This window comes from Martes martes, assembly GCF_963455335.1.
Source record: "Martes martes genome assembly, chromosome: 10".
Lineage (NCBI taxonomy): Eukaryota > Metazoa > Chordata > Mammalia > Carnivora > Mustelidae > Martes > Martes martes.
The window spans coordinates 56404154-56415816 of NC_137898.1; the positions used below are offsets into that span (position 1 = coordinate 56404154).

Below are 11663 nucleotides of genomic sequence, written 5' to 3' on the forward strand. Positions count from 1 at the left end.
ACTAGCACTCAAGAGACCTTTGGGAAATAATAATGTCCTTATTTATTATCTTAAGGGATAGTAAATAATAATTGCTAAACCTAAAAGTAATTTAGGTCTTGTAGTTTGGGATGAGGCCCGTTATCCCAGAGGACCACTGGTTTCTCTACAATTGACACCCATAAATCCAGTGGGATTTACAGTTGGATGTAATTCCAGCTCCCGTTCACTGAGCACAAGTCTTAGCATCTCCTCCCTATAGCAGCTGACTTTGGATGACTCTCAGCTTTTAATTTGGGTGAGTTAAGATAGAGACACAGGACAGAGAAAGAGAGGAAAGAACTACATTCAAACATTTGCATTTATAGAATTATCAGATCCTCAAAAAAGTAATGTTCACCTCTTCAAATATACTTGATAAAGTTAAGAATGAAGATCACAGACATGTAATATACTGAAATGAACCTTTTATTCCACAACTGATATAAATATAGTTACTCTTAATAAGTTCTGAAGTAGAGGGAGCATAAGGTCATAGATATTCCAAATTAGGATTAAAATAGCATTAAAGCTGCTTGACCAGGACAGGCTTTGAGGTCAGAGACAGCTGTGAGGAAAAAACAGCCAGTTTCCTCCCATTCAACATTAGTTAGGGCAATCCTTGTGGGAGGAAGAATATTTTGGAGTAAGGTTAAAAAAAAAAAGTGTCTGTTAATTAAGGGGGATCATAAAACAAGCTATAGGGGCGCCTGGGTGGCTCAGTAGGTTAAGCCTCTGCCTTCGGCTCAGGTCATGATCCCGGGGTCCTGGGATCTAGCCCCACATCGGGCTCTCTGCTCAGCGGGGAGCCTCCTTCCCCCTCTCTCTCTATCTGTTGCTCTGCCTACTTGCGGTCTCTCTCTGTCAAATGAATAAATAAAATATTAAAAAAAAAAACCAAGCTATAGCCAGTCTTTTCTCTACATATCCTTTATTTTATAAATACTCCTGACCTCTACATCCCATTAGTCACATTAACTGTTGTAATATTTGATGTAGTTAATCTTCATACTAATTAATCTGCACAGATAAGAGAGTACAAAGTACAGAAAGAATTCCATAGTAGAACTTTGTGGGATGTAAACATTACTCCTAATGGGTTTTCTAAAAGAAGAGAGTTGAGGGATGCCTTAATGGCTCAGTCAGTTAAGCATCTGCCTTCAGCTCAGGTCATGGTCCCAGGGTCCTGGGATCAAGCCCCATGTCAGGATTCCTGCTCAGCAGGGAGTCTGCTTCTCCCTCTCCCTCTGCTGCTCCCTCTGCTGGTGCTCTCTCTCTCAAACAAATAAAATCCTTTTAAGATATAAATAAGACGGTTGGCATCTCTGTGTACCATCTCCACACTCAGATTTTGATTTCCAGCCTAATAATTCTAAGAAAAAAATGGAGAGTGTATTTTAATAGGTATAACAGTGTTTTGTTTATGCTTTAAAATATAAGCTTATTTAAATATATCCATGCATATTTGAATACACTTATGTGAGCATTAATGCAGCATGCTTGAATGAAGCTTAATGTTGTATTAAAAAAATTGAAGGGTCCCTTTGTACTTGCATCTCTGCATATAAGATACCATAATTTATGACAACACAAGAGAAAATGTCACATGTAAAAAATATGCTTATTTGCCTTTTTTAGGCATATGTGAATACTGATAGCTTGGTCTTCTCTCAATGAATTTGTTAATTTAAAAAGTGTTTGGAGAAAGAGGAACCCTCTTTTACACTGCTGGTGGTGATTTGAGGTGTTACAGCCACTTTGGAAAACTGTGGAAGTTCCTCAAAAAGTTAAAAATAGAGCTCTAATATGGTCCAGCAATTGCATTACTGGGTATTTATCCCAAAGATACAGATGTAGTGAAAAGAAGGGGCACATGTTCCCCAATGTTCACAGCACCAATGTCCATAATAGCCAAACTGTGGAAAGAGCCAAGATGTCCTGCAACAGATGAATGGATAAAGAAGATGTGGTCCATACATATAATGGAATATTACTCAGCCATATGAAAGGGTGAATACCCAACTTTTGCATCAACATGGACAGAACTGGAGGAAATTATGCTAAGTGAAAGAAGTCAAGTAGAGAAGTTCAATTATCATATGGTTTCATTTATTTGTGGAACATAAGGAATAGTATGGAGGACATTAGGAGAAGGAAGGGAAAAATGAAGGGGGAGATCAGAGGGGGAGATGAACCTGAGAGACTATGGACTCTGGGAAACAAACTGAGGGTTCTAGAGGGAAGGGGGTGGAGGGATGCATTATCCCAGTGATGGGTATTAAGGAGGGAAATTGGAGGGGCAGACAAACCATGAGAGACTGTGGACTCTGAGAAACAAACTTGAGGGGTTTGGAGGGGAGGGGGTGGGGTTTAGGTGAGCCTGGTGGTGGTTATTAAGGAGGCCACGTATTGCATGGAGCACTGGGCATGGAGCATAAACAATGGATCTTGGAACGCTGACAAAATAAAATTAAATTTTAAAAAGAAGAAAAATAAAGAGTGGGTCAGATGGTGAATTCAGAAAGTGGTATTGAATTTTCTTGTACACAGATGTTACCAAGTTGGGTTTTTTCTGTATTTTTAGTTGGAACAAATTTGTAAAATTCATGACTTGACTGAGAATAAGTGCTTTGTGTTGGGTTGCGTAGCTTTGCCTAGTGTCACTAAGTTTTTTTCACTCTAAATTACAACATGGATGTTTTCTAATGTGATGTTTTAAGGTATTTTAGATTTGTTTTCTCATTTGTTGCCAGATTTGCTTGTGATGATCTTGCCAGAAAACTTTTGCCCTAAAAAGGCTTCCTTCCAGAAAAGACAGAGAGCAGCAGCACGATGGGACCAGCCAATAAATCTCAAACATCTCCAGACACCTTCTTGCTGATGGGCATCCCAGGACTAGAGCACCTGCATGTCTGGATTGGGATTCCCTTCTGCTCCATGTATGTGGTGGCTGTGGTGGGGAATGTGACCATCCTAGCTGTGGTGAGGGCAGAGCGAAGTCTCCATGAGCCTATGTTCCTCTTTCTCTGCATGCTCTCCATCACCGACCTGGTCCTCTCCACATCCACCCTGCCCCGAATGCTCTGTCTCTTCTGGCTGGAAGCCCATGACATTGCCTTTGATGCCTGCTTGACCCAAATGTTCTTCATTCACAGTTTTACCGCTATGGAATCGGGCTTTTTCCTGGCCATGGCCTTTGACCGTTATGTGGCCATTTGTGATCCACTGCGCCATACCACGATTCTCACCCATTCTCGCATTGCCAAAATGGGAGCTTCTGTGGTACTCCGAGGGGTGGTCTTCTTTTCTCCACATCCCGTCCTGCTCAGGCAGCTGCCGTACTGCAGGACTCGAATCATTGCCCACACCTACTGTGAGTTCATGGCTGTGGTGAAGCTGGCGTGTGTGGACACAGGAGTTACCAAACGTTACAGCCTCAGTGTGGCCTCTGTCATTGGTTCCTGTGACGGCTTTTTCATTGCTGTCTCTTATGTCCTTATCCTCCGTGCGGTCTTTCGCCTTCCATCACGGGAAGCAAGTTTTAAAGCTCTGGGTACCTGTGGCTCCCATGTCTGTGTCATCCTTGTTTTCTACTCCACAGCCGTCTTTACCTTCCTCACGCACCGCTTTGGCCACAATGTGGCCCCCCAAATTCATATATTTATTGCCAATATGTACCTTCTGGTACCACCTTTCCTTAACCCCATTGTTTATGGTATTAGGACCAAAAAAATTCGAGACCATGTTCTTAGCTCTCTAAAGGTAAAAGTTACTTGATTATCCTGAACTTGTTTGCAGAGATATTATCATAATAGGAAGGAAAATAAGGAAATATTCGATTTCATTTTTGTAACAGGCATGAAAAATTACCTCCCTGAAACCTTTTAGTGGGAAAGACTGACCACACATAATAGAAATTCCCTCACTGTAATGAAACTAGAGGACATGAGATATTTTGTGCACACCTGGATATTAGGGAGCTTATTCAAAACTTGTTGATTTGGAAAGAGATCCCCTTCTGCTTCTTGCCGCTACTGATCTTCTGTGTTGTAACTGAGACTAGTAGTTTATTTTAAAATAGGGAGTGATTGAAATGTGAAGAAACCCACGGGAAACTCCGAAAATTCCACAGGAAGCGTCTGCAATTGAAAAATTAATGAGTGCTGTCAATATTCTACAGAAGAGGCAATGTAATAGGATTGATGTCCTTTTAATATTATAAATAATTGTGTTTTATTCACAAGAATGGACACACAGGACAGTTGTCAAACAGAAATGTAGAAAAGTTCAATATTGTAATAATGAAGCCCACAGAAGTTTAGACATTGTATTGCTCATAGAATACTGTGTCTCCACCAAGAATGACTTGTGCCTGCTATTGTTTTGTTACTTGAACTAATTTTGGGTCTCTTTAAAAATAATCTCTGCCTTCATCACAGAGTGTCCTGAAAACAGAAACAACTTTATGCTTGATGCTACATACTTGGGAATTTGTCCAGAGCTTAGGCACAAGCCACTGAGCTAGATTCAGCTTTGCCAGTCTTCAGATATTACATGTCCTTGCTAAAGGAGGAAGTCCCTTGGTAAAATAACCGGATTAAAAAAAAAATTGTGATTATGCTACTGGTGATAATTAAAGACAAAATCATTAAAAAAAGATGTAAGTATTTTACTGAAAATAATCTGAGTATTTCCTCTTTAAAAAATATGACTCTTCACTTCTTGGCTTATACAAAATGGAAATTACCCCAGAGCCATTTAATAAATACATGCCAAATTTCATTGAATTGATGCTTTCTTTTTGTGATTTATTACTTATAAAGTATTATTTGTACTTTCTTTTCTCTTTAATTTCCTTCTATTTAGTATAGGAGCTTTTTAGAGGTAAATATCAGGGCTGTTTCTATCCATTTCTCTTCCTTAGACTCTATTAAAATATCATTGTTCAGGGTTTTATCATTTCCCAGTTGGGCTATTTCAACAGCTGCCACTGATATTTTCAAGGCATTAGTTTTTAATTACTATGCTTAGCACATCTCTACATTGAGATCATTCATCCTCCTAAAAGTTAAAAAATACACAAAATTTGTATGTCAGGACCCTATAAGCACCAGGATAGCAAAGCAAAGCTTAATGAAATCCTTTTCTGCTGTTTCTCTTCTCATTCTTATATATCCCTTGAACTCTTTGTCCTGTTCATGAAGACTTCACCTTCATTCAAATAATAGATCTCTGGGGCACTTGGGTGGCTCAGTCAGTTAAGGGTCTGGCTCTTGATTTCAGCTCAGGTCAAGATCTCAGGGTGTGAGATCAAGTCCTGCACTGGGCTCTGCGCTCAGCAGAGAGTCTGCTTCTTTCTCTCCCTCCCTCTCCCTTAACCCCCTCTCTCTATGTCTTTCTCTCTCTAAGATAATGCAGAAAAATGAGAATGATAGTAGGGACAGATCTAAAGAGAAGAGAATGCCTAGGGAAATGTAAACTTTGAGACTATTGCCATTATATTGAATGTTTCCTGAAGACGAATTGGTAAGTCTGGACCTTCTTGCTGTATTTTTTTTTCAATTTGGAGCATCATAAATCATGGAATTTAATTATAATGTATTCCCTGACAAGCATCAGAGCTGTTTACATGTTATGACTGGAAATAAGAACTAAGGAGTTAGTTACATACAAAATGTACAGGATGACAAATAGAAAATGTCTAACAATAACAAACACAAAACTAAATCTTCAAAGATTCTACATTAAATTCTAATCAAGAGAAAGAAGATATGCAACTTATTCATGTATTCATGCAGCAAAAATTTATTGATGGAGTGGCTAAAATGGGCTATATCGAGCTGGATTCTGAGGAGAGGTAGGCAAAACAAAGTCCATGTGTCAGAGACTTTCCAATCTGGTGGAGGTGAAATGATCAAGTGATGTTCACATGCATAATTCCACTGGATGTTAAGTGCTGTCAAGTAGAAACAAAGATTTCTATAAGCACACATAAAAGGGGGTTTTGATATAGTCTAGAGCAACCAAGGAAGTTTTCCTTAAAAATGACATTTACTGGAATGCTGAATGGGAGTCTAGTAGCTCTGAAAAGGAAAAAAGGTCATGAAATGGGACTGGTGATGTTACAGGGAGAGAGAACAGGATGCATGAACATGTGTGGATCTTAAGATAGGAAGTGCTGTCATTTACTTGAAGAACTAGAGAAAGTCCATTTCACAGGTTGGAGGATGGAGAGTGAGGTGAAAGGCAGATGTGTGAGGCTGAGACAGTAGCATGCAGGGGTGATAAGCCATACTGAGGATTTTCAATTTTAGTCTAAAAACGAGAAGACTATGAATGTTTTATGCATAGGAGTGACATATCAGGTTTGTGTTTTAAAAAGATCATTGTGGGAGTGCCCTGGTGCCTCAGTCAGTTAAGCAGTTGCCTTCAGCTCAGGTCATGATCCTGGGGTCCTGGGATCAAGTCCTGCATGGGTCTCCCGGCTCAGCAGGGAGTCTGCTTCTCTCTCTCCCTCTGCCTCCTCCACTCATGTTCTCTCCTTCTCTCAAATAAATAAATATTTTTTTTTTAAGTAAAAAGAGCATTGTGGCTACAGTGAGGAAAATGGGTTGAGACAAAGAATGGAATAAATGAATGCAAAAAAGACCTTTTAGTGGGTTATAAAAGTTTTCTAGGTCAGTGTGATAGTCATTTGATCCAAGTTAGTAGCAATCATGATAGGAAGAATTAAATTGAATTGAGTACCCCGAATATACCTTAGGTTGAGGAAACATGGCTTTTTTTTTTTTTTTAAGATTTTATTTATTTATTTGACAGAGATCACAAGTAGGCAGAGAGGCAGGAAGGGAAACAGGCTCTCTGATGCGGGGCTTGATCCCAGGACTCTAAGATCATGACCTGAGCCGAAGGCAGAGGCTTTAACCCACTGAGCTACCCAGGTGCCCCCAGGGAACATGGCTTAATGAAGACTTTGACCAGCTCATAGGTTGTGTAACTGTTGCTTATACTTGTAGTGTTATTACTGACCTAGAGTCTAGAGCAAATGCTAGATGAAGACTGGTGAAGGTAGGGACAGAGTGTATGCATTTATTCATATGAAAATATTTGAAGACCTACCACTTGCCAGGCACTGGGAAATAATAGTAAATAAACAAGGCCGTCAGTGTCATTAGGATGTTTACCTTTGATCACCTGCAAAATAGTTAACTGTTTCTCCCCTCTTTGCTATTTACTCTCAAACTGAGTTTGTGACTTCTGCCAAGTCTTTCTGAAACTCAGTGTCTCCTAAACCTAGCATTTTGTAATTTTTTTTTCTAGAGTTGCTCTCTTGTTTCTACTTTAATCTTACCCTTATGTTCCTTTTTATATATCTTATTTAACAAAATATGGTCTCAATTTAGTTAATTAAGATTTTTCTTCATGCATACATTTTTTGAAGTATAATGTACAGTGTTATATTACTTTCAGGTGTACAACATAATGATTCAGTAATGATAACTTTCTCAGCACTCATCAAGATAAGTATGCCCTTAATCCTCCCCCCTTTTTTTTAGCTTCTTGTGGATTTTACTTGCTTCCAGGAAATCAAGATTCTTAATTTTAGTTTAAGTTTTACTTATGGGGTCCCCAAAGTCACTGGAAATGAAAATGGTTTAAACTACTGGTTTTGAAGCAAGCTAAAGCAATTTGTATGTGATTATAGCAGTAAGCAGCTCTGCCCTCTGTCACTGTAGGAGTTCTTTAATTTCCATCCTAAGTGATTCTCCCATAGTCCTTACTCTTTCTCCCTCAGGTTCCTAACACAGACCAACAGTTATATTTACAGTTCTCCTTAATTATCTGCTCTTATCCTCCCGTGGTATCCTCAGTAATTGGCTCTAAGATATGTTTCCCAGAATATCCAAGCTAGGTAAGGCATTTTGCCCAACAGAGAGGCCACTGAGGACCCAGAAGGACCAGAACAAACCAGCATAAATCTGCCTCCAGCTTAGACACTCCATCTTATTCTGACCATCAACAGGTTTTCTTCATACTTGACGCAGATGGATGCTTTGCTGGTCCCAGTCCCACTGTGACCAGACTCACAACCATCTACAGGTATTACTCTAGAAAAAGGGAGGAAAGGATGAGAAAAGAGTAGAAAATTCTGGGATGCAAAGTCATGTGAGGAAAAAGAGATTCTCAAATCTTTTAAACCACATACTATTATCACCAACTCTTATAAGGCCATGATTGGGGTCCACAGTCTTTAGAATTCCCAGTTACATTCTCCAGAAAATAATAAGTGCATTTCTAAATTTTATGTGTACATTGATGGTGTCTCTACTTAAAATTAATGTTGATGTGGTTGTTCCTGGCTGGCAACTGTTCCTGATCACTCAGACAAAACTTTACCATGTTGCTTAACACGCTAATGTCCTGATGCCCCCGTCACATGGAGAAATTTTCATATACATTATTACTCATAGATCATCATTCAATTTCTACATGGAAACTCCCACTGGAAGTGAGCTTCTGGTTTCACAGGGCTGTCTTTTCTGTGTGTATTTGTGATAGGTTCATTTCCTTTATTGAACTAAAATGTACCTATTAATTTTTTTTTAGCATCCTTTATTTGGCCAGGTATCTATTTCTGGTGACACTACATATTTTTTTGTTCTCTAACAAATAATGAATCTAAAAATATTTGAGGATGAAGTTGCTAGGACCATTAAATATTCTTTTTCACGATGTCAATTCAAGACTATTTATTATCCTAGTTAGAGTTTTTTCCAAGAATCAAACAAAAAGGACATTATTTTTTGAATATCTCAAAATTTTTACTTCATAGAAAAGGAAGAAAATTTGCATTTATAGAACACCAAAGCATTTTGTATATTTTATACAATGTTGGATTTTAATGATGGATTTCATCCTCACTGCAAGCTTTGAAAGGTAAACCTCATCCCATTTTTGAGATGAGGAAATGAGGCTTAGAGACTTAAACAGCTTGGTCAAATCACTTAAGTAAAGGACTGAGATTGTATTCCAGACATGTATTATCTCAAAAACTTGGCTATTTTCACTGTACCAAGTTACCTTCCAGGCAGTCTGCCTATCTATCATTTGGCTATGGTATGCTTCTTGCCAAATGCAGTTGATATATGAAATACTTAGATCTGAATAACTCATTTTATGATGCATAGATGATACAGATACCCCACTCTATTTGGGGCTTTTAAATATTTAGAATAAATAAATCAGCAAAAAAAAAAAAAAATACAAATAACCCGAGTTCATTGACAACCAAAACAAAAAAGGTCACAGTATGATTACTATACTTTTATTTTTAAAGCAACTTTGTGTTATATTTTCTCTCTCTTTATTTTCAGCTTATATAGAAACTTTTCTTCTGTGATTATCTTTTATAAATATGTAGTTGGAGTGTTTCTAATGAAATATGGAGTCTAAACCTTAATAGTGAAATTTAGTTTCATTCATAGTATAAGAAAAACTCTTACTCCTTTGTTATTTTTGTATTTATTATACCATTGTTTGATTTCTACTTCTAATGTATTCATTAAGTATACTCTTTATGAATTTAATCAAATAATTTATAAATTTGTATTTATATTTTGATTCAAAATAGTTGTAGGTTAAAATATTTAACAAATACAATAGTCTTAATTTCTATAGAAATATGTATTACCACTAATCTTAACTATATCCCCCACATAAATACACATATACACAGAAGATTATTAATTTGCCTTTACTTTGGCCCACTCCCCAACCATGCCTTATTGAATAATCTGGAACTTTAATACTAAATTATTATCAATTGAGGCCTTTTGGACACCACATTTGTCATCCAAAATATTAGTTATTTCTCCAAAATAACATCATGCTTTTCAGGTATAGAATTGGCAGAATTCCTAGATTCTCTGTCAAAATCAAAACAAACAGTCCAGAGAAGAATCTCCAAGTACCAAGGCCAGACTCAAGAACCGAAGACTCTGGGATGACGAAATTCAACTGCCTCAATTTTGAATTAAAACCATGCTTTGTAGCTTGTCCTTACCCCACCTCCTGCCTATAATGTTGGAAATGTTGGGTCTCCCATCAAATTGTATATCTGGGAAAAAGTCCTACAGGATTGTACACATTGGTTATTAAGTAGGATCAGAGCCACAGGAAAATCTAAAGTATGGAGTTTATATGTCTTTATTGAGCGTTTATCCCTGAGACTGCTTCTGCAGAGAGAGTAGCCTAGAATTATCTCCCTCCACACTTTAAGTATCCAAAGCATTTGTTTGATCATTAGTTTATATAATTATGATTATCACTGTAAAATAGAATACACGACATTTTAGGTCCGAAAGATGCAGTGGTTTCAAAGTGTCCTTTTTTTCTTTCTCCCTAGGAATCAGACTTTGAGGAGCTCAGGTTAGGGATGACTTCTTGCAACAACTCCATTCCTCAACCCCTGGTATTTGTCCTGGATGGAATTCCTGGCCTGGAATCTTCCCATGGGTGGTTCTCTGTGCCTTTTTTCTTGGTATTTGTCATTACAATTATTGGGAATGCCACCATCTTATGCATCATCCGAGTGGAGAAGAGTCTTCACGAGCCCATGTTTCTCCTACTGGCCATGCTATCTGTTGTTGACCTGTCCCTCATCAGTGTCACTGTGCCCCGCATGCTGGGTATCTTCTGGATGAATGCCAAAGAGATCAGCTTCAAGGCCTGCCTCACACAGATGTTTTTTATCCCTTCTTTTTACGTCATGGAGTCTGGGATCCTCTTGGCCATGGCTTTTGACAGATTTGTGGCTATCTGGTTCCCTCTGAGATATACAACCATCCTTGCTAACAGCATACTTGGGAAGATGGCACTGGCTGTCCTGGCAAGGGCAGTGACAGTGCTGACTCCAGCACCCATCCTGGCGAAGAGACTGGAAAGCTTCCAAACCCACATCATCGCTTACTCCTACTGTGCCTACATGGCTGTGGTGCAGATAGCCTGTGGAGACGTGTCCAACCACATTGTCTATGGCCTCATGGTTATTGTAGCATCTGTGGGATTTGATCTGTTTTTTATCATTCTGTCATATGGGCTGATCCTTCATGCTGTCTTTCAGATCCCCTCTTGGGAGGCACGGGGCAAAGCTCTCAGTACATGTGGCTCCCATCTTTGTATTATAGCCCTCTTTTATTCTCCTGTTGTCTTCTCTGTCCTGGCCCAGATTTTAGGCTACCATATGGCTCCCTATCTGCAGATTATCATTGACAATCTCTACTTCCTTGTGCCTCCCATGGTCAACCCCCTGATTTATGGGGCCCGGACTAAGCAAATGCGGGAGCGGGTGTTGCAGATCTTCCACTGTCATAGAAATTGAAGCTGATATCTGAGGTGGACAGGACACTTGTGATATGGAGCTGGAAATCTTAGGAAGATAATGACTGCCAGATTTGAGGTTTCATGGGAACAGGAATAACCAAGGCAAGAGAAGGATTCAGTGTGGGAATGTAACTGGGGCATGTCCTCTCCATCGGAATATTGTTGTCATTATGAAACCCATTATGAGCTATCTTTATCTTTTTCAGTCTAACCGGACAGTTCTTCTGACTAATAAAAGATTTTTAAAATGCACACTTTTATCA

The 11663-nt window shown here is 38.7% G+C and overlaps 2 protein-coding genes across 2 annotated transcripts; both read left to right on the forward strand.

The window, feature by feature from the left end:
• Positions 1 to 2850: 2850 nt before the first annotated feature.
• LOC308350088 (olfactory receptor 52D1-like) lies at positions 2851 to 3795 on the forward strand (the record flags this gene model as incomplete). The annotated part of the gene is made up of 1 exon (XM_080815090.1): positions 2851 to 3795. One exon carries the CDS (start codon positions 2851 to 2853, stop codon positions 3793 to 3795), a length of 945 nt encoding a protein of 314 aa, XP_080671216.1.
• A 6658-nt stretch (positions 3796 to 10453) lies between these two features.
• Positions 10454 to 11398, forward strand: LOC308350092 (olfactory receptor 52K1-like; the record flags this gene model as incomplete). Its single annotated transcript, XM_080815094.1, has 1 exon — positions 10454 to 11398. The coding sequence occupies one exon, from the start codon at positions 10454 to 10456 to the stop codon at positions 11396 to 11398; it is 945 nt and encodes a 314-aa protein (XP_080671220.1).
• Positions 11399 to 11663: the final 265 nt, after the last annotated feature.